Here is a 21,988-nt window from a genome sequence, read left to right as displayed (position 1 = left end):
CAGGGGTGTGTCCTCTCGCCACTGCTCTACTCCCTCTACACTTCAGACTGTGTGGCCGCCTATGGCTCCAACACCATTGTGAAGTTTGCTGACAACACAGTGGTGTTGGGTGCCATCTCCAACAACGATGAGGCGGCCTACATTGTGAAGTGAAGAATTTGGCATCATGGTGCCAGGATAACCATCTCCAGCTGAACGTTGGCAAGACCAAGGAGCTGGTGGTGGACTTCAGAAGGAGTCAGCACGGAGACTACAAGCCCATTATCATCAAGGGAGCTCCAGTGGAGAGGGTACAGTCCTTCAAGTATCTTGGTGTCCACATCTCCTCAGACCTGACATGGTCTGCCCACATTCAGGTCCAGACCTAAAAGGCTAGACAGCGCCTGTACCACCTACGACAACTGAGGAAGTTCAGGGCCTTGCCAGCGATCCTCAGGACTTTCTATGCAGGTGCTGTGGAGAGCATCCTCACACAGAACATCACATCCTGGTTTGGGAACAGCTGTGTTAAGGACCAAAAAGCTATTCAGAGAGTGATCCGTACAGCAGAATGCTGCTGCAGGATTGCTCTCCCCCCGCTTCAGGACACCTACACCAGGAGATGCTGGACTAGAGCAGCGCAGATACTGAATGACCCCTCCCATCCTGGCAAGAAACTGTTCCAACTTCTGCAATCCGGCAGAAGGTTCCGCACCATCCGGGCAAGGACAGAGAGACTCAAGAGGAGCTTCTATTCCCAAGCCATCCGGGCCCTAAACCATAACAAGCCCTCCCCCCACACTCACACACCCGCCATCTCACAGCATCCATAAGTGACTGAGACAGGACTCTCTTCTAGACAGTCTAAACCCACCGGCACAATGTACATTTCAATTTTTTTAAATTTTTAATATGTTCAGATTGTCTATTTTGTAAAATGTTCAGATAGTCTATTCTTATTTAATTAATTTAATGTAGAGAATTCACCTGCTTGCTGCATACAATGCTACTACTGCACATAATACTTACTGCATAAAATGCCACTTTGTATATAATTCATCCACTTGCTGCACACAATGCCACTTACAGCATATAGTGTCCCCCGTGTATATATTCACTTAATGTATATATTGCTCTTCCCGCTGTAAACACATTATTCAGAGAAAAAACATTGCGTTTATTTTTTATCATAACTCTAGTTTTACGTGGCCAGTCAACATGATTTAAAACTGGTATATAGTTTGAAGTCCGGGCTTTCCACACAAGTCTCTGACTCTGGGTCGCTGCATCTTGTTGCTGTGCCATCTTAAATGGGTTAAGAAATTAATATAGCCACTACAGTGACCATCAAAACAATGAAACAATATTGCTGTAAACAGTTTATTTTGTGACAGCATGGAACAAATGATAGCGTAACGAAACGATAGACTTTTTATATCGTCATCTGCTATATATCATTATATTGAACAGCCCTAGGGGCATGGGTGTCTCTCTTCGCTCTCCTGAAGTCCACAAGGAGCTCTTATATTTTTGCTGGTATTCAGGAGCACGTTATTGTCAGCACACCATACAACTAGGTGCTTTACCTCTTCCCTATAGTCAGACTCATCATTGTCACTGATGAGACCAATCACTGGGGTCATCTGTAGACTTGATGATGCAGTTGGATCCATACCTTAGGTCTGCAGTCACAGGGGAAAAGGGAGTAGAGGAACGGGCTCAGCACAAAGCCCTGTGGAGTGCCAAGGTTGTTGTCTGTAAGGGTGATGGAGGTAGCGCATTTTTGGCATGACTTGACATGTTGGTCAGAAAGTCCAGTTACAGATGGAGTTGCTGATTCCAAGTTTAATAATCAGTGTGGAGGCAATAACTGTATTGCATGGTGAGCTGAAGTCAACAAACAGCATTCTTGCATAAGTAAGTAAGTAAAGTTTATTTATATAGCCCCTTGCACAGACGTGTCACAAAGTGCTTTACAAGAAAGGTAAGAAAACACAATACAGTCATAAATACATCATAAATACAACATAACCCCTTGTCTAATTAAAAGCTTTTTGAAATAAAAATGTCTTTAGCTGCATTTTTAAGTTCTCCACCGAGTCCAGACACCATATAAGTAGAGGAAGTGCAATCCACAGTCTGGGTGCAACAGCTTGGAAAGATCAGTCCCCTTGAGTTCTAAAACGAGTGTGGGGGACCACTAAAAGGTTTTGATTTGATGACCTCAGGTTATGAGAAGGGGTATGTGTATGAATCAAATCAGCAATATAGGGAGGGGCATGTCCCTGTACTCTAAAGGTTAAAACTAAAAAGGAACCTAAATCTGATTGGTAGCCAGTGAAGCGACTTTAAAACAGGAGTCATATAAGCTCCCTTGATCGATCAGGTCAGTAGCCTCGCTCACTCTGCAAAGGCTGTAGACGAGCTAGCCCTTTCTTGTTTAGAAAAGTAAACAGGCTGTTACAGTAATTGAGTCTTGTAGAGACAAAAGCATGGATTATCATCTCAAGTTCACTTGTTGACATGATGGATCTAAGTTTTGAAACATTCCTCAAGTGAAAAAAAGCTTACTATTTTACTATCTTACTTACTACCAGCTGATTTAAATTTCCCCCCAAAGAAAAAGCTTCATCAAAAATAACACCTAGATTTCTAAGGTTACGCTTCTGTGAGGAACCTAAATCACCGATTTGCTGTTTAATATCAGGCATTGGTCTGGTGCAATAATCAAAGATTCTGTTTTGTCTGGGTTTAGCTGGAAGCAATTGTTGTTCAACCATTGTTTAATGTTGGTTAAACAGTCATCAGAGCAGAGAGCTTATGAACTTCAGAAGGCTTAAATGAGTATTATAGCTGAATATCATCAGCAAAAAGATAATAAGACACATCAGGAGACTGCCATATTTTCTGTGTGCAAAAGGGCAAAAGCTGTTCAGGCATGTAGGTGATGAGTGTTTTGGCACTGGCGTGATGGAGGAAAGAAAGAAAATGGAGTCCATAAAATGAAATACATTTGGTTTTCTTTTTGTTTCCTGCTTGAGAGATGACCTAAAGTATATGATTTCTTCCTTGCTGTTCAGGCTTGTTTTATTTTTATTTACCAAAGTTAAATTCTGTCCATCACTTATCTAATTAATGTCATGCTTAAATGCATATTACATTTCTATAAGCTTTAGTATTTGGAGACTTCAAGGAGCCCTTATTGTTTTTCATGCTTCCTATGTCTGCTTTGATTTCTTGATTTTTAAGTTTTGTCTTTTGGCCTCTAAAGGGTCCTTTTTTGTCACTTCTTCCACCTCTACATATATACCTGTCTTCAGGATTCATTTTTAAATCCTCACCCTTTCATAAAGAAAAATTCACAGAGAAATTCACAGTCAGGCTGTATGACAGTCAGTGTATGTAGTCCATCTACACCATCACTCTTCATCTCACTCACTTAGTTCAAACATGATAAATTTACTGTCTATTCTACAGACCTACCAAAACTCATCAAAAATTTCTATTTGGTTGTTGTATCACAGGTTCTAAAAAATTTCTGATTATTAAGCTGTAATAATTATTTATTTTTCATCTTTTGATAAAGCTATGCTGAAAGTTATCCCTGCTTTTAGTGTCTGCAGTAAGTTAGGATAAATGTATGCAGACCTGTCTCTGTACAGAGATGTGATCTTAATCTGGTCAAAAGGGAGAATGAAAATTTCCCTTAAAAATCGCTGCACCATTGAACATACAGAGATTAGAGATGGACCGATCCGATATTACGTATCGGTATCGGTCCGATACTGACCTAAATTACTGGATCAGATATTGAAGAAAAATAAAAAATGTAATCCGATCCATTAAATATGGTAAATGGTAAATGGCCTGTATTTGTATAGCGCTTTTACTAGTCCCGCCTAGGGACCCCAAAGCGCTTTACACGTCCAGTCATCCACCCATTCACTCTCACATTCACACACTGGTGGAGGCAAGCTACAGTTGTAGCCACAGCTGCCCTGTCCGAGCCGGGGCTCGAACCGGCAACCTTCCGATTACAAGGCGAACTCCCAACTCTTGAGCCACGATCGGCTCACAACCGTAGCACGTCGCAGCACAGTATGTGTCACGTGATAGAGCGGCTGTGTGTGTTTGTAGCCTCGCTACCAAACCGGCATTTCATCTCCGAGGAAGTTATCCCAGAGAGAAGTAAAGCAAGTGTGTAAGTTCATCTCTGAATGTTTGTAAAGCATTCCCACGTTAAGCTTAACAACCGATATGTGGAGCAACTGCCTCTTCTTGCTGCTACTTCAATCATGAAACTGATCAATGATCAGCTGATCGGCTTTTCTGTCGCGACTCCGTCTCTCTTGTTTGTTTTTGGCCCACTTTGCACCAGAAAGAGGAAACCAGCGGCTGAACAACGGCAGCACGTTTAAGTTTGATAAGCTGTTGTTAGAATTTATTTAATATTTCTTTCTACACCAGGATCTTTTTCTACAGCTGACGGCTGTAACTGTGCAGGGGCGGATCTAGCAAAGTTTAGCCAGGGGGGCCGATAGGGCATTAACAGGGAAAGGGGGGCATAAAGACATACTTTTCTTTCTTATTCTCATTTAAAATGTTGAGCTTTTAATAAATAATTATCTGAATATTACACCCAAAGTTTTAATCTGATGTAAAATATATAGAAGTCCATTACTGTATATAGTAACTGTTAAGTCTAATATACCCAATAAGCTATAGTACTTTTTCCTTTGGGAAAGTACCATCTGTGCAGTCTGCAGTTCTGTTGAAGAAAGATGTTGAATCTACTTATTTTATTCTTGGAAAATAATTTATTTCTGTGCATTTTTTTTCACACTGCATCAAATTAAAGTTGATTACGTCGATTAAGCATCATGAGGTGGAGGGTGGGGGGTGGTTCCCTATTTTTTTTTTCTTTGCTGGGAGTTTTAGAACCCTATTAGTTAGGTTGCTTACTCTTTAAAAAACCAGAATAGGAAGGATGGAGTAGGTTTGACTTTATTAGATTGATCAGTATTGCTGAACTATGAAATATTTTGGGTGCAGTGTATTTTTTGCATACAGGTATAACAGAATAGCTTTAGTGTTTTGTTTTGTTTTTTTTACTTGAGTATGAACTTATACAAAAAGCATCAAGATATTCAAAAAACTGTTTTATTGATTAAAAAACACACTATATCGGATTCATATCGGTATCGGCAGATATCCAAATTTATGATATCGGTATCGGACATAAAAAAGTGGCATCGTGCCATCTCTAACAGAGATCTGTCCAAATGGTGAATAAATGGTAAGCAAAAGTCAGTTATCATTAATGTTTCTGCAAATTTTTCCAGCTCTTCCTCCTCTATCCGACATTCTCTCCATACCTGAGAGTGTCCAGTCTCCAGCGTGGATCCTTCAGTTGAGCCGACAGCAGCTTCATTCCTGAGGCACCTGGATGATTGTAGCTCAGGTCCAGCTCTCTCAGATGGGAGGGGTTGGAGCTCAGAGCTGAGGCCAGAGAAGTACAGCCCTCCTCTGTGATCAGACAGCCCGACAGACTGCAGACACACAAAACAATTGACCTGAAAATGCTTCAGTCAAATTTTGCCTTTGTTCATCTTTTTTCAGATACAATGACCCTCACTCACTCTATCCATTCAATTGAACCAGGTCCGGGCCAGCCAAAGGCAGAGCCTGCCCCGAGTGGTGGCCAAAATTGCAGCTACATAGCGAAAGAGGCAAGGTGGAAAGAGCTGCAGGTTTGGTGGGGCGTGGGCTGAAATGCTGCTGCAGTTGAGATTGACTCAAGTGCATGGCACCTACAAGCATGTCTTTCCGGCTTAAAATCTGTGTTCTGCTAGCTGTTGATGGTTTTTGTTACAGCTGGCAGCAGGACAGCTGCAGTCATTTGAATGTATACCAGCAACCATGTGGAAAGTGTACAATAAAGATGCTAAAAAAGCCTATAAATGTCATCTGGTCTGCCGTGGTTTATTACACGGTATTTGACTACAGATGGAAGGAAGATATCCATTTTAATGTGAAGATACTGCCAACAGAACCAGGATGAGGGAAAAGAGAAGAGAAAAAAAAGCATAAACAGCAAAATACAATCTACAAGAGAGTAGAGATAAATGTTAATGTGCTCAAGTTGCAGAAGAGCGGAGAAGAAATATTCAGTACTTCATGGGAACTCCCCCAGTAGTCCAGACCTGTGGAAGCGCGACTCAGGAAGGATTCAGGGTCACCTGATCCACCCCAACCTATAAGCTTTATCAAAAATGAAACCCTAATCTAAGTCTATTTTTTAAATACTCTAACGAATCACAAGTAAGGCTGTTTAATGCTCACTGCTTACCTCGTTACGTGGCAGTGAGCACTGAAAATGATGTCACATCATCCGTTTTAGTGTTGCTTCAGCTGGTTGTGCACATAATGATTATTTTTAACCTAGCACATGGAACTATCACAGCTGGGTTGGAGGCAAAACTATTGCATCAGTTTTTCTACCATTTTAATGACATTTCAGTACAGAAGGTCTCAGAGATTTACAGATTAAACAGGAGGCATTGCAACAGTTTGAAAATATGAGATTGGGGAGAGAAAAAAATTCTCAAGTGTTGTTGCTTCTAGTTCTGATTTCTTTTGCTTCCAGTTTTGATCTCTTTTTCTATATCATTGCTGATCTGGGTGAGGGTATACTGGTGACCAAAGGCTGCAGACAGAGTAAAGTGCTCTGCTTGGAGAATACAGTCTCATGAGGTCTTTAACATATCATTGAACCTGAATAAGCAGGACTTTGTATAGCGGAAGACTATAATTCTTGTTTCAACAGGGAGCCAATGATAAGGACCTAATATGGGATAAATATAGTTGCTCTTTGTAGGATGAAATGATGATTTCAATTTTTTCAATACTGATCACGGGAAAGAAAGCAGAATTATATTTTGTCTTTAATGTGCACATTAGAGGACAAAAAATAGACTGCTTTTGATCACAAGATTAATTGTACTGTTATGAAAAGAACAGAGCTTTACAGCTTCTCTCTGAGAGGAAACAGCCACTTAGTCTAAAAACAAAGAACACACACACACAAACCTGAATTTAATGTGTATTGATGGGGCAATGACAAGTTGCTAGAATAGCTAATTCCTTATTTTAAACACATTATAAATGTGCCAATCTACTGTGATTTAGAAATAATTAAAAAAAAAAAACATGACAGAACAATAAATGGAAAAAACTCACATTTAATAAGTTTTAATTGGTTAGTTAAATCATTTGATGAAAACAAAATATCCTTTGATCTGACCTCAGAGTGTTCAGTTTCCAGTGTGGACTCTGCAGTGCAGTAGACAGAAGCTTCACTCCTGAATCTTTTAGGTCGTTGTTACTCAGGTCCAGCTCTCTCAGACTAGAGGACTGGGAACTGAGAACTGAGGTCAGAGCTTCACAGCTTCTCTCTGAGAGGAAACAGCCACTCAGTCTGAAAAATAAAATAAAACGGAGTTTCAGTTCAATACCAAAAACTTTAAATGTTCAACTTAAAGAAAACTGTTCTCAGTGTGCACTCATGCTATTGCAGCCACGTGATTGGTTTGGCAAAACACTGTTCTCATTGTCATTGTCTTTCCATTTCTTTAGTCTAAATGTGGCTAGAATGCACTCTGTTGACTTTATATTGATTGTGCCTCGTGTTTTTATTGAAGAAAAAGACATTTATTGAAAAATAGGTAATTAGTATTAACAAACAAGAAGAAAATTCAAATCTTCATCTGAGCAGTGCATTGACAAAGAGAATTTGGTTAAGAAGATGAGAGCAGTAGTAAGAAAGGACATTACAGTAGGAGAACATCATGCATCGTTAACCTCCTAGGACCTGGCATTTACACATGTGGACATCGCGGACCGCGCACCACGGATGACGTCAGTGCGCACACTGTGTCTGAGGAGGATGTGCGGAAGTGCTTCAGGAAGGTGAATGCGCGCAAATCTACTGGTCCGGACGGGATTCCCGGCCGCGTCCTTAAGTCATGCGCGGCTCAGCTGGCTGGAGTGTTTACACACATCTTCAACCTTTCCCTCTCTCTGTCTGTAGTCCCAGCCTGCTCTAAAATGGCCACCATCGTCCCTGTACCCAAATCCTCCACCATCTCCTCATTAAACGACTGGCGACCTGTAGCCCTGACCCCATCGGGAGCAAATGCTTTGAGAAGCTGGTCAGGGACTTCATCTGCTCTGCACTACCCGACTCACTGGACCCTCTACATTTCGCATACCGCCACAACAGGTCCACCGATGATGCCATAGCCCTGACACTACACACTGCCCTGTCACACCTGGAGAAGAGAGACACGTATGTGAGAATGCTGTTTGTAGATTACAGCTCAGCATTCAATACCATCATTCCCTCGAAGCTGGACAGGAAACTGCAGGATCTAGGACTGAGCAGCTCCCTCTGCAGCTGGATCCTTAACTTCCTGTCTGACAGACGCCCCTACCACACACAGGCTATGTAGTACCTCAGTGAAAAAATAATTCCCTTTCATGCTAAATTATGAATTGAATGATTGATCAATATTTTTTTATTTGCATTTTGGAATGCTGAATTAAATTTCACTAGCCACACCCAGGCTTGATTACTGACAGACCTGTTGAATCGAGCGATCATTTATCCCTTGTACAATATTCATATTGACCCATTTGAAATTTTTAACAGAAAAACAAACAAACAAACAAACAAAAACACAAAACACAACTCCAGAGGGCAAAAGAGATAAACACTTCCATGTCACATTACAGAATCTTCTTGCCTCCATTTCAGGCAGTGTATCCCATCCAGACCAGCAATAGCATGACACTTTGGCCTGTATGTGATCTTGCTTCATTTTATGTATGGAACATGTACATTTATACAGAGAAGCCAGAAAGAGGAGCTGCTGAAAGAAACCAGGGGACACAAGTGTGACTGATAAGATTTAAACTGCTGGGCTAAGTACGCCAAGGGAGTCAGGCTGGGTGACTCATCCACACCAGCTCCAGAACCTCATAGGATCAGGGATTAGAAGTTCTTCCACAAAGAGCCAAACAAGATTTCCAGTACATGGGTTTGTAGACAAAACCCATGTAGCTTCGCTATCTGTTTTTTCATCAGTTCAGTCTCTAGTTCAGTCTCCTGCTCTGTTGTCTGCAGTTCAGTTAACTGCTCAGGTTGCAGTTCAACCATTAGCTCTGCTTTCTCCTCAGTATGCAGTTCAACCTTCTCCCTAGTGTGCAGCTCAACCATTAGCACAGCCTGCAGTTCAATCAGTAGCTCAGCTATTTACTCAACCGTCAGTTCGGCCATCAGTTCAGCTACCCATACAGCCAGGGGTCCCCATACCTTCTGGCCCTGCATCTGCTGGAGGCTCAGGTTAGCTAAACCAGCACTCCGTGGCTCCCACACCGGCATCTGCCTCATCCACTGGGGCTTCTAGAGAGCCCAGCCAGCATTTCCTTGTGTCTGCTTGGGGTTCTGGAGAGCCCGGCCAGCGGTGTTCTGCCTCTGCTGGAGGATCCGAGGGGCCCATTCAGCCATCTGCCATCTGGATCATTTCAGCCATCTTCGGTCCCCGCTGGAGGGTCCAGTGCATCCATCCAGCCTGCAGCACCATCACCTACGGTTTCCACACCATCGCCTGCAGCGCCACCACCTGCTCCATTGTCTGCGGCTGCCACGCCCCTGTCTGGTCCTGCCTCATCTGGTCCTGTGGCTGCCAGGCCACCTCAATGTCCACGTCTGGTTTGGCGTCAGTGGCCACCTTCCAGGCCGCTGACTGGACTTCTTCGTTGGTGCGGACAGCCTCTTGTTCTGCTCAGTCGCCGCCGCCTTCCACGTGGTCAGTCTCCGGACCTGTTCCGTTTCAGTCGCCGCTGGTGTCTTTGTGGTCGGCTTCCTGAACTGTTCCCACACCACCACTACCTTCCAGGTGGTCGGCCTCCAGATTTGCTTTGCCCGCGCCGCCATTGCCTTGCCCACGGTCGGCCTCCAGACCTACCAGTCGACCACCTGAACTGTTTGTGATATACTCCCTGAGCTCTTGTGGTTTCCCTGGACTCTTTGTGTTGGACTGTGTTTTCCCGTCTCTAGTGTGTGCAATAGTCATCTGGTTTTGACAGCTCATTCAAATCACAACCTCTGGGTGCATTTGGGTCCTTTCTTCACCTCCACACAGCTTGCCTTGTCAGCCGTGACAGTGTCAAGTCCACGTCTTTGTAAATGTTGCATGTTGCATGTTTTATTTTGACAGTTCCAAGTCCTGTGTTCAGTGTTTTCAGTTTTGCATCTTTGTCTCAGTATGTGTCAACGTAATTGCACATGAGAATAAAGTGCCAGGAGTGAGCAGCAGTTCAAGTTCATGCGCACTACAAGATTAAAAGTGGCAGTCAGTATAGTATTGCACAGAGTATGAGTTTTTGTGAATATTGATAAAAGTGAAGTGAACAGTGCAGATTGTAGAGTGTACTTGAGCAACTGTAGGACAGTATCTGTTTGAATCCTGTGAAGTGAGGTGTGTGTTCAGGTGTTGAGGTGTCGAATGGCTCGATGGTAAAAACAGTTTTTAAGTCTTGTAGTCCAAGCAGACAGGCTCCTGTAACATCTGCCAGATGGTAACATGGAAAACAGCTGGCGTGCTGGTCCTTAATGATGCTGTGTGCTTTACAGAGGCACCGCTGAAGATAAATGCCCTGAATTGCAGGAAGCCTCATGCCAGTGATGTTCTCTGCTGCCTTCACCATGTTCTGTAGTGATTTCTGGCTGCTGGCAGAGCAACTCCCATACCAAACTGCGATGCAGCTCATCAGCAAGCTCTCAATCGCACACTTCCTGTACTTCCTGAGGAGGCTGAGGAAGTTTGGCATGAATGCCAACATGATCTCAAACTTCTACAGGTGTTACAGTTGCTGGCGAGCTTTTCAGATTACAGTGTCTGTGTGAAGGTTCCAGGAGAGATCCCCAGTAATGTTGACTCCAAGGAATCTGAAGTTGCTGACCCTTTCGACCTTGACAACGTTGATGTGGATGGGCCAGTGTTCCCCGACTGGTGATTTCCGGTAGTCCACTATCATTTCCCTTGTTTTGCTGACATTGAGAGACAGGTTATTATCCAGATACCACTTGTACAGTGCCACCACCTACTCTCAATAGTGCAGTCTCATCATTGTTCATGATGAGGCCTATGATGGTTGTGTCATCCACAAACTTGATTATGGTGTTGGACCTATGTTTAGCGACACAGTCGTGTGTGAACAGGGAATATAGGAGTGGGCTCAGCACACATCACTGTGATGTTCGTGTATTTAAGGTGAGTGGAGAAGAAGTGTGACTACCTCATGAAGCTCATCGAGTATGCCAAGAGTGTGCAAAGCAGTAATTAAAGTAATTCAAGCTATAAAACATATTTTGAGTTATTTCACACTTTTTTTTAAAAAACTTTGTGATTCCCTATGTGTTCATTGAGAATAATCTACAATGTAAATAGTCATGAAAGTAAAGAAAAACCATTAAACGAGAATTTGTGTCCAAACCTTTAACTGGCAGTGTATATTTTGTATAAAGCTTTTCTGTTTACACGATAATATAATTAAGATTAAAATATATATCAGTGGAAAAGTTTTAATCCTGACCTGAGAGTTTCCAGTGTACAGTGAGGACTCTGCAGTGAAACAGACAGACACTTCACTCCTGAATCCTGCAGGCCATTGTTATTAAGGTCAAGTTCTTTCAGACTACAGGACTGAGAGCTGAGAGCTGAGGACAGAGCTTCACAGCTTCTCTCTGAGAGGTTACAATGACTCAGCCTGGGGAAAAAATAAAAGCAAGCAATAAAGAAATACTGGTGTTCAAATGCCTTACTAAGATGTAACAACACACGAATGACATCAGATTTTTTGGTTGTTATTTGTCAACTGATGAAAAATAAAATATAATTTGATCTGACCTTAGCATGTTCAGTGTACATTGTGGACTTTCCAGTCCAGAAGACAGAAGTTTCACTTCTGAATCCCAAATGTTGTTGCAGCTCAGGTCCAGCTCTCTCAGACAAGAGGAGCAGAGAACTGAGGACAGAGCTTCAAAACTTTTCACTGAGAGGTTACATTGAGTCAGTCTGAAAAATAGGACAAACATTAAAACCAATGCTTGTGTAAAAGTGTGATCAGGAGTCATTAAGTTTGATAACATTCAATACATTTTTTTCAGGAACTCATAATTCCTTAGTAATATATAACAATACATGAATTAAATTCACTTGTTTTGGCTAAAATATTTAATTGGTTAATTTTGTCAATTGATGAAAAATAAAATATCATTTGAACTGACCTCAGCGTGTTCAGTTTACATTGTGGATTCTTCAGTCCAGAAGATAGAAACTCCAGTTCTGAATTCTCCAGGCTGTTGTAGCTCAGGTCCAGCTCTATCACGCTAGAACACTCGGAGCCAAGAACTGACGACAGAGCTTTATAGACTCTCTCTGAGAGGTTACAGTGAGTCAGCCTGAAAACAACGAACAATAAGCAATATTTGTTATAAAAATTATATCAGTTCACATATTATAATCAGTCAAAGAAAAATGCCAGTGAGCAATAAAATTCATGGTTAATCAATAAGTTAAACATCTAAAACAAATAAAAACACTGTGTGTTCAGGATGGACAGGGAGTCCAGCAAGTGTAGATTCAGTCTAGATTGTAGAAAGTTATTCTTATTGTTACAGACTGACATGAATCTGTTTAACTTCCAATTAAGCGCAAAGAAGGAAGCATCAGTAGTAATAAGAAACCTTGATTTACATAATTGTTCAAGCTAAACATTTCTTTTTTTACCCTTTGTGCTTTAAGAAATGCAAAAATACAAAATACTCGCTGTATATGTGGTCTGTATTGCTTGGAACTAAGGTGGAGTAAACAACATCATAGCTTTACATAATTTGCTTTATGGCTGGATTGATTTAAAACTCCAAAAGGAGACTACCAGACTTAAAAGCATTGCTTAAGTGAAAAAAAAAAAAGGCATGAATACTGCCAGGACTCAGAAAAGCTTCAGTCTATTTACACCTACAAGCCAGTGGACACTCTCTCAATGATGAAGATGTACACATCCTGGACACGGAGGAACACTGTATCATGGTCCTGAGTCCATGAACTCAGTGATTTTGGTTTTGTATATTATTATAATTATTATTATTATTATCATCATCATTATTATTATGGTTTCGTGAACTGGCATTCTGGCTTTTGTTTTTTGCTCCCTCTGTTGGTCGCTGATGTTAGTGTTTCCCCTGTCTCATAAGATCCAGCTGTTACCCCCACCTGTGTGTAATTTCCCTGTGTTCCTCAGTGTGTATTTAGGTTGTGTGAACTCGTGTGCTGATTGCTGGTCCGTCTGTAAATCTACCGTGTGTTCTCCCTGACGTCATCCTTCATGTACCTTCGCTCTCCATCCTTCGTGTTCAGGTTTGCTTTTTAGTTGTTTAGTTTCTCCCAGTTCAGGTTACTTTTGGTTCCATTTTGCCATCTTTGCCTTGTGTTTTGTTTTGCAATAAACCTCCCTGGCATATCAGCAAGTGCCTGCATTTGGGTCCTCATTTATTCCTCCACACTGCTCACCCTGTTAACCGTGACACACTGGTTTGAGCACGGAGTCAAGGAGGCCATTTGCATGAAAAGGGAAAGACCAAACCTGAATCGAGGAAGGGCCTAACAGTACATCTGTCACCATCTTACAATGCTGTGATTGCAGCAGTTCTCCATCTCTATATAAATGGAACCAATTGCCATAGATCAATGCTCATGACAACTTGCATATTAACAATCATACAACTGACTTCACAGCCATTAAGTGTGCTAGTTTAAGACACTATGGAAAGGTACTATTTATAAGGTTGGCAAAACCTGCAGTCAGCCGAGACTGAAGAAGTGACTTGGATGTCATAACATTTCTCACGCTGAAAATCCTACGTCCAGATGAACAGAATAAACTTTCTAAGGTTTCTTTACCTGAATGAATGAGCATGCCTCAAGATAGATAAACACTGACTGAGGCAGGATCTAACAAACAAACAAACAAACCCTTCAGCTCTGTGTTATTCACAACTTTTTGTTGGGAAGATGAAAAGGTGAGTGAGAACTGACAATGACAGAAAGTTTGAAAGGGTTTTTGTTGTTTTTTACAGTGAATTTGATAATAGTACATTATTTAACACTGATACTTTGAGGTTATGGTTTCAAATCTTCTGGTAATTGCTTAGATTTTTCTTAAGCCATGAAAAATGTTACAGTTGAAGAAGAAAATTCCCCTACTTAGAGATGCAAGTTCTTCCAATAATAGAACACAAAGTCATCATGAATTAGTGACTTCTGATCAAAAACATCACTGACTATGCATTATGTCCAAATAAAGGTATGATCACATATTTACTCACAGAGCTTTGTTGGAGGCTTTGACCACTGGCAGCAGCCTCAGAAGAGCCTCCTCTGAAGCAGAGTATTTCTTCAGGTCAAACACATCCAGATCTTTTTCTGATGACAGTAAGATGAAGACCAGAGCTGACCACTGAGCAGGAGACAGTTTATCTGTGGAGAGACGTCCTGATCTCAGGGACTGTTGGATCTCCTCCACTAGAGAACGATCATTCAGTTCATTCAGACAGTGGAACAGATTGATGCTTTTCTCTGCAGACAGATTCTCATTGAGCTTCTTCTTGATGTACTGGACTGTTTCCTGATTGGTCTGTGAGCTACTTCCTGTCTGTGTCAGCAGACCTCGTAGGAGATTCTGATTGGTCTGCAGTGAAAGACCCAGGAGGAAGCGGAGGAACAAATCTAGGTGTCCATTTGGACTCTGTAAGGCCTTGTCCACAGCATTCTGGTGGAGAGACTCTTTTTTTCTAAAAAATCTAGACCGCTTGGAGGTTGTTTGTTGTTCTTCCAGCAAATTGAGTCCTGAGTTGATGAAGGTCAGATGGACATGAAGAGCAGCCAGAAACTCCTGAACACTCAGATGGATGAAGCAGAACACCTTGTCCTGGTACAGTCCGCTCTCCTCTTTCAAGATCTGTGTGAACACTCCTGAGTACACTGAGGCTGCTCTGATATCGATGCCACACTCTGTCAGGTCTGATTCATAGAAGATCAGGTTTCCTTTGTGCAGCTGATCAAAAGCCAATTTTCCCAGAGACTCCATCATCTTCCTGCTCTCTGGACTCCAGTGTGGATCTGTCTCATCTCCTCCATCATACTTGACCTTCTTCACTTTGGCCTGAACCACCAGGAAGTGGATGTATATCTCAGTCAGGGTCTTGGGCAGCTGTCCTCCCTCTCTGGTTTCCAGCACATCCTCCAGAACTGTAGCAGTGATCCAGCAGAAGACTGGGATGTGACACATGATGTGGAGGGTTCGTGATGTCTTGATGTGGGAGATGATCCTGCTGGCCTGCTCCTCATCTCTGAATCTCTTCCTGAAGTACTCCTCCTTCTGTGGGTCAGTGAACCCTCTGACCTCTGTCACCATGCCAATACAGTCAGGAGGGATCTGATTGGCTGCTGCAGGTCGTGTGGTTATCCAGAGGCGAGCAGAGGGAAGCAGTTTCCCCCTGATGAGGTTTATCAGCAGCACATCCACTGAGGTGGACTTTCTAGGGTCAGTGAGGATTGTAGTTTTGTGGAAGTCCAGAGGAAGTCGACACTCATCCAGACCATCAAAAATGAACACAACCTGGAAGTCTTCAAAGCTGCAGATTCCTGCTTTTTCGGTTTCAGTAAAGAAGTGATGAACAAGTCCCACCAAGCTGAACTTTTCCTCTTGCAGCACATTCAGCTCTCTGAAAGTGAATGGAAATATGAACTGGATGTCCTGGTTGGCTTTGTCTTCAGCCCAGTCCAGGGTGTATTTCTGTGTTATGACTGTTTTCCCAATGCCAGCCACTCCCTTTGTCAGCACTGTTCTGATTGGTTCATCTCTTTCAGGTGAGGTTTTAAAGAGGTCTTCTTGTCTGATTGTTATTTCTGGTCTGTCTAGTTTCCTGGATGCTGTTTCAATCTGTCTGACCTCATGTTCATCATTGACCTCTGCAGTCCCTCCCTCTGTGATGTAGAGCTCTGTGTAGATCTGATTCAGAAGGTTTTTGCTTAATGTTACAGAGATCCCTTCAACCACACGCTCATACTTCTTCTTCAGATGAGACTTGAAGTTAGACTGACATGGCTGCAGAGTCTCTGAATGAAAAAAAAGAACAGAAATTAAAATAAGAAGAAAAAAGTTCGGAAACATACTTTTCCTACAGATCTTTATCTGATGAAGTTGTTTATGTTATATTAAAACACAATTAAATGTACATTTTTTTCCTAATGTTCTTGTTAGTTTAAAAGAAAAATCCCGTCAAAAGTTCAAAACCTTGACTTAAGTGACACCATGTTAGCAAGCCAAAATAACACTGCATTGACTAATGAAAAACCTAGAAATGTCATAGTTTAACATGGAATGTTTCTGGTTCACTTGATTCAGCCCTAACTGATGAAATTTGTCAAGTAAGCACTTACAGTGCAAATTTTACATTTCTGAAATAAAAAGGAAGTTTTAAAATCAGCCTATAACTACTTAGAAATCACTGAAGTTCATTTAAATGTCTTTGGGTTACTGTGTAGATTCAGAACCACAATTTTGGTTGTGTTATGTAAGTGAGATGTTCATATGACATGAAACTTTTACAGTATCGTAAGACAAAAATACATTTTGTTTGTATTGTTTTCATATAGGTACCCTAGGGGGTAGGGTACCACACCTGAGGAGCTAAGGCTAAGTTGGCTCCTCAGGGTATGTTAAGGATGTTTTTAGGTTCTAATATTATATGGCATCATTCAAATAGAAATAAAGTACATAAACGTCCTAAGTATTTACAGGTATTTGGTCAGCTGGATGTAAACATTTTTTTTTCCAAAATAACTATGGATGACATGGTTAAATTACAAGCTAGTTATTTTACAGTAAGAATAAGAATAAGAATAAGAATTTTAAAAATGCATGAATAATTCAATGATTATAACTGTAGAGATATCACACTGGAGAACATGAGTCCATAATGAATTACAATGTTAATAAACTGGCAAGTGTGTTAAGAACTTCATTGATAACAGTTTTATGAATAAAATTTAATACATGTATTTTCAAAAATATTGACATACATGCAACAGTTTGCTAATTAAATAAAATTGTTTAAACATGAAAATGAGTTAAAACAAAACAAAAAAAACCCTTTGTTTTACAGATATGTGGCCTCACCTTTCTTTGCAGATGAGGAGTGATGCAGTTGAGAGGAGAGAACTGGATCTATAATCCGAAGATGGTTGATAGTTATCCTGCAGGCTTCGTTTCCTTTTTTTTTCACTGTGTCAATAAGGCAGCGAGCCTTATCTGCTCTGGTTTGGTTTTTTTCTAATATCGATTCTTTCTCCAGTTCATCCAAAACACCATCATTTACAAGGGCTTCAAGGAGCTGTGTAAAGATTTCTATTGACACCCTCCTCACAAATTCTCCCCGTAACATGGCAAGCTCCTCTAATAGATGAAGAAATGAACATGAATGTGTCACTTAGTGTCACAGTCAGGCTGCGAAGCTGACTGTATAAATGTGAGGAGTGGACCCAAAATGCAGACACATAGAACAAAACATGAATGTTAACAAGAAGTGAGCCGTTTAATATGGCTGATGGAAAAATACTAAGGCAAACAAAGATGAGACTAAACAAACAACCTAAACTGGGGAAACTAAAAATAAACATGAAAAATCCTAAACATGAAAATTGGCATTGATACAAAGTTACCTGGAACATTAAACGTGGAACATGGAAACCTAGGAGTATGGCATGGAAAAGAACAGACGACCTGACAAGGAATGACTGACAACACAGGACTAAATCACACAGGAGGATAATGAGGGAAGTGGGAACACATGGGGAAACAGCTGACACACATGCACATAACGACATCACAGGGGAAACGTAAAACTAAACACATTGAACACAGGGACACAGGACATCTTCAAACTTAAACAGGAAACATAATGAAATGCAGACATGACAACATGAACTTGAGAAAAAAAAGACATGCAGACATGAAACATATAAAGGACAAGGAAGACTTAACACAGGGGTTGAAAACACAAGGGGAAACTAATAAACAAATGAACTTAAAAAACCCAATGAACTTAAACATAAACCATAGATATCAAAATAAAGTAAAACTTAAAATGCTGGGTCAACAGACCCAGGAACGTGACACTTAGTAAACTTAACTCTGTTTGAAAGGTGTGCCAATAGATTACAATTCAGTTTTTTATGTGAGTGAATTCTGATAAATTTATATTTATGAATATAAAGGTTCCACCCCTCCTGTGTTTAATTGATTAGTATGATTTCTGATTCCGATGCCAAGCAGGGCTTCCACATGGGCTTTCTTCCCTGAGCCAAAATGCTGAAGATGGGTTGCGAATTGAGGTTTCCAGCATGACAGTGACCCCCATAAATACCTCTGAGGCAGCAAAGTAGAAATAAATATGAGGCACATTAAGGTCAGCAAGTACCCTAGCCAGTCTGCAAACCTCAGTCCTATATGTCTGTGAAGGTTCTCAGACGTCCAGGTTATCGTAGTCTAAACTTGGAAAGACTTCTTTAGGGTTTTTTTTAAGTTTCAAGAAAGTTTCAAGAAACTTAAAGAAGCCCAGATGCTTTTCTTTCCAAGCTCCAAACTTACAGTCTACTGTAGGAGGCTTAAACCTACCAATTAGAAACAGCTACAGTGCTTTTAAAAATGTGCTAAATTGTATTAGCACTTAGCTGTATCTGACTAGACTCATTTAACCATCAGTTAGATGAACAGTTCACCACAGCCACAGTTTTAATTCAGATGCTTATTATGAGATTAGACTTTTTTTTATTAACTTCCCTGACTTCAACTCCATCCATCCATCCATCTTCTTCCGCTTTATCCGGGGCCGGGTTGCAGGGGCAGGAGCCTAAGCCGAGAAACCCAGACCTCCCTCTCCCCAGCCACCTCCTCCAGCTTATCCGGGGGAACACCAAGGCGTTCCCAGGCCAGCCGAGAGATATAATCTATCCAGCATGTCCTGGGTCTGCCCCGTGGCATCCTCCCGGTGGGACATGCCCGGAACACCTCACCCAGGAGGCATCCTTGTCAGATGCCCGAACCACCTCAGCTGGCTCCTTTTGATGTGGAGCAGCAGCGGCTCTACTCTGAGCCCCTCCCGGATGGCCGAACTTCTCACCCTATCTCTAAGGGAGAGGCCAGCCACCCTTCGGAGGAAGCTCATTTCCGCCGCTTGCATCCGCGATCTCGTTCTTTCGGTCACTACCCACAGCTCATGACCATAGGTGAGGGTAGGGATGTAGATCGACCGGTAAATTGAGAGCTTCGCTTTTACACTCAGCTTCCTCTTCACCACGACGGACCGGTGCAGCATCCGCATCACTGCGGCCGCTGCACCGGTCCGTCTGTCAATCTCCGGCTCCCTTCTCCCATCACTCATGAACAAGACCCCGAGATACTTGAACTCCTCCACTTGGAGCAGGAACTCATCCCCGACCCGGAGTGTCGGGGATGAGTTCCTGCTCCAAGTGGAACTCGCACTCCACCCTTTTCCGGCTGAGAACCATGGCCTCAGATTTGGAGGTGCTGATCCTCATTCCTCACACTCAGCTGCGAACTGTTCCAGTGCGAGCTGGAGGCCCTCACCCGATGAAGCCAACAGAACCACATCATCTGCGAAAAGCAGAGATGAGATCCTGAGACCATCCAAGTGAAAGCCTTCTGCCACTTGGCTGCGCCTAGAAATCCTGTCCATAAAAAATAGGAACAGAATCGGTGACAAAGGGGAGCCCTGGCGGAGCCCATCACCCACCGGGAACGAGTCCGACTTATTGCCGGCAATGTGAACCAAGTTCTTGCAATGGTTGTATAGGGATCGAATGGCCCGTAACAATGGGCCAGACACCCCATGCTCCCGCAGCACCTCCCACAGGACACCCCGAGGGACACGGTCGAATGCCTTCTCCAAGTCCACAAAACACATGTAGACTGGTTGGGCAAACTCCCATGCACCCTCAAGTATCCTTGAGAGGACAAAGAGCTGGTCCAGTGTTCCACAACCAGGACGAAAACCGCATTGTTCCTCCTGTATCTGAGGTTCGACTAGCGGACGAACTCTCCTTCAAATCCATTTTATTTATTTAGTGCCAAATCACAACAACATTTGCCTCAAGTCACTTTATATTGTAAGGTAAAGACTACAATAATACAAGACTCTAGTATCCTCCGTTTCAGAAACTCCTCAGTTAGACTATTACTGGCTTCCACTTCTATCAACACATCTCAAAATTCTTACCCACAAAAAGGAAGATCCATCTCAGACCTACTTGCTTGCCTTTCTGCTCTCCACCACATTTCTCACCTGGTCTGCCCCTTATTCAGATCGGACCTTTCTCTGCTCATCAGGGCTAATTCTGTCCAACGGGGACCGTAAACCTGTTCTAAGCATCAGTGTCAGCACTTAGCTCCTCAGGTCTGGTATAAATATGACAAAGTAATCTTTTTTCACTTTATTGGATCTTGAATGAATAATTTCATGAATTTTTGATCTAAAATTTTAATCCACATCCAAATGCCCATATCAGCTTGTATCCCATGGGATTAAAGACTTTGACCTCTTTTCCTGCCTGATTCCCAGTGATGTCAGTGATTATGTGCAATAGTGTAGGTTTAGCTTTTCCATAGCTGATGTTGACTCTTACCTTCTGGTGATAATGGTGATGCTCCCTGGGTTGAGGAATGTCCTGTTGAAGGAACAAGCACATTTTGAATAATAAAACTGGCTTTGTCTTCTTTTTCCTTTGACTGACCTTCTTTCATCTTTAAAATTGATGTAGTCAGTTCTATCACATGGTCATTAGTATATGTCTGCACCATCAGATCTACAGTTTCCACTATGTCAAGCAAAAGTTAGTCCCGCACTGCCAGGCACAGGTGAGGAAGACACTCGTCTCAGCACGTTGGCCTCATTGGACTCAAACTGACACAACCGGTTTAGCTGCTCTGTTATATTATCAGCAGATCACGAATGATAAAACTGGTATTTTGAGAGTAAAAAGTTGTGAGGCTTCAAAACAACATAAAAATATCTGCCTGCAAACATGATTAGAAGTAGGGGTGGAGCTGAACCCGAATACGGTATTCAGAAAGGCACAAATAACGTGTTTTTTATGAATATTTATTTCGAACAAATACAAGGAAAAACTTTATATCAAAAAGCTGAGTTTCCTTATGAGACCGCAGTGCATGCCCAGATGAGTGAGTGACATGTGAAAGAGGTGACTGACACGGGCTGCCTCACACAGCAACAGAGAAGGCTTGGCTGAGAAAAAAAAGACTGAACTGAATCAGTTTTTCTTTTTTTTAAATAAATTTTTTTTACACCTTAACTGGGTTCCGAAGGCAGATTATAACTTTTGCAAACATCGGGAGATTATTCCATTACGCTGCATTATTGACGTCTGCAGTGCTCTCATGTTCGCTCTGTTTACGTAGCTCTGTTAGCTCTGTAATTTAGACAACAGGCTGTTGACAGAGTAACCTTAACGTTCGGTTAAAACAATGCTTGTGTAGTTGTGTTGAATTGTATGCACTTGTGTGAGTTATATGGTACATTTAAGATGTAGACTATAGGCCAGTTAACCTTAGCATAGCTTCCCGTCATTCATTAACTTAGGTGAAACGCAGAGATATCAAACATCTGCATAATCACATGAACTTAAAGCATCCTCTCCTGGTACTGAGGGGATCCCCCCAAAATCCAACCCCTCTACCAGCACCAATTCATCATCACAGCCATGTTCTGCCCCTGCAAGTCAGTTTCGTTGTCTGTTCAGCGTCCTCCAAGAGGACGGGTGGTGGGGGGGGGGGGGGGGGGGGG

The 21,988-nt window shown here is 42.1% G+C and overlaps 2 protein-coding genes across 2 annotated transcripts in view; both read right to left on the bottom strand.

Annotated features, from left to right (window-relative positions):
* LOC148094548 (uncharacterized) overlaps positions 1–21,988 on the bottom strand; it is a 215,526-nt gene that overhangs the window by 175,197 nt on the left and 18,341 nt on the right. The gene's annotated exons all lie outside the window — the stretch shown is intronic.
* Positions 1–21,988, bottom strand: part of LOC148094549 (NACHT, LRR and PYD domains-containing protein 12-like) — a 45,474-nt gene that overhangs the window by 21,238 nt on the left and 2,248 nt on the right. The window contains exons 3-10 of the mRNA XM_087837553.1: positions 20,811–20,852; positions 17,287–17,562; positions 14,432–16,223; positions 12,332–12,505; positions 11,952–12,119; positions 11,638–11,811; positions 7,283–7,456; positions 5,355–5,528 (exon numbers count right to left, since the gene is read on the bottom strand). Coding sequence (XP_087693679.1) covers positions 5,355–5,528; positions 7,283–7,456; positions 11,638–11,811; positions 11,952–12,119; positions 12,332–12,505; positions 14,432–16,223; positions 17,287–17,562; positions 20,811–20,852 — 2,974 coding nt within the window. The remainder of the gene's footprint in view (positions 1–5,354; positions 5,529–7,282; positions 7,457–11,637; positions 11,812–11,951; positions 12,120–12,331; positions 12,506–14,431; positions 16,224–17,286; positions 17,563–20,810; positions 20,853–21,988) is intronic.

Source organism: Neolamprologus brichardi, unplaced genomic scaffold (assembly GCF_056152115.1).
Source record: "Neolamprologus brichardi isolate AB-2024 unplaced genomic scaffold, ASM5615211v1 NODE_ptg000036l+_length_2141236_cov_1, whole genome shotgun sequence".
Lineage (NCBI taxonomy): Eukaryota > Metazoa > Chordata > Actinopteri > Cichliformes > Cichlidae > Neolamprologus > Neolamprologus brichardi.
This window is presented reverse-complemented; position numbering and strand designations above follow the sequence as displayed.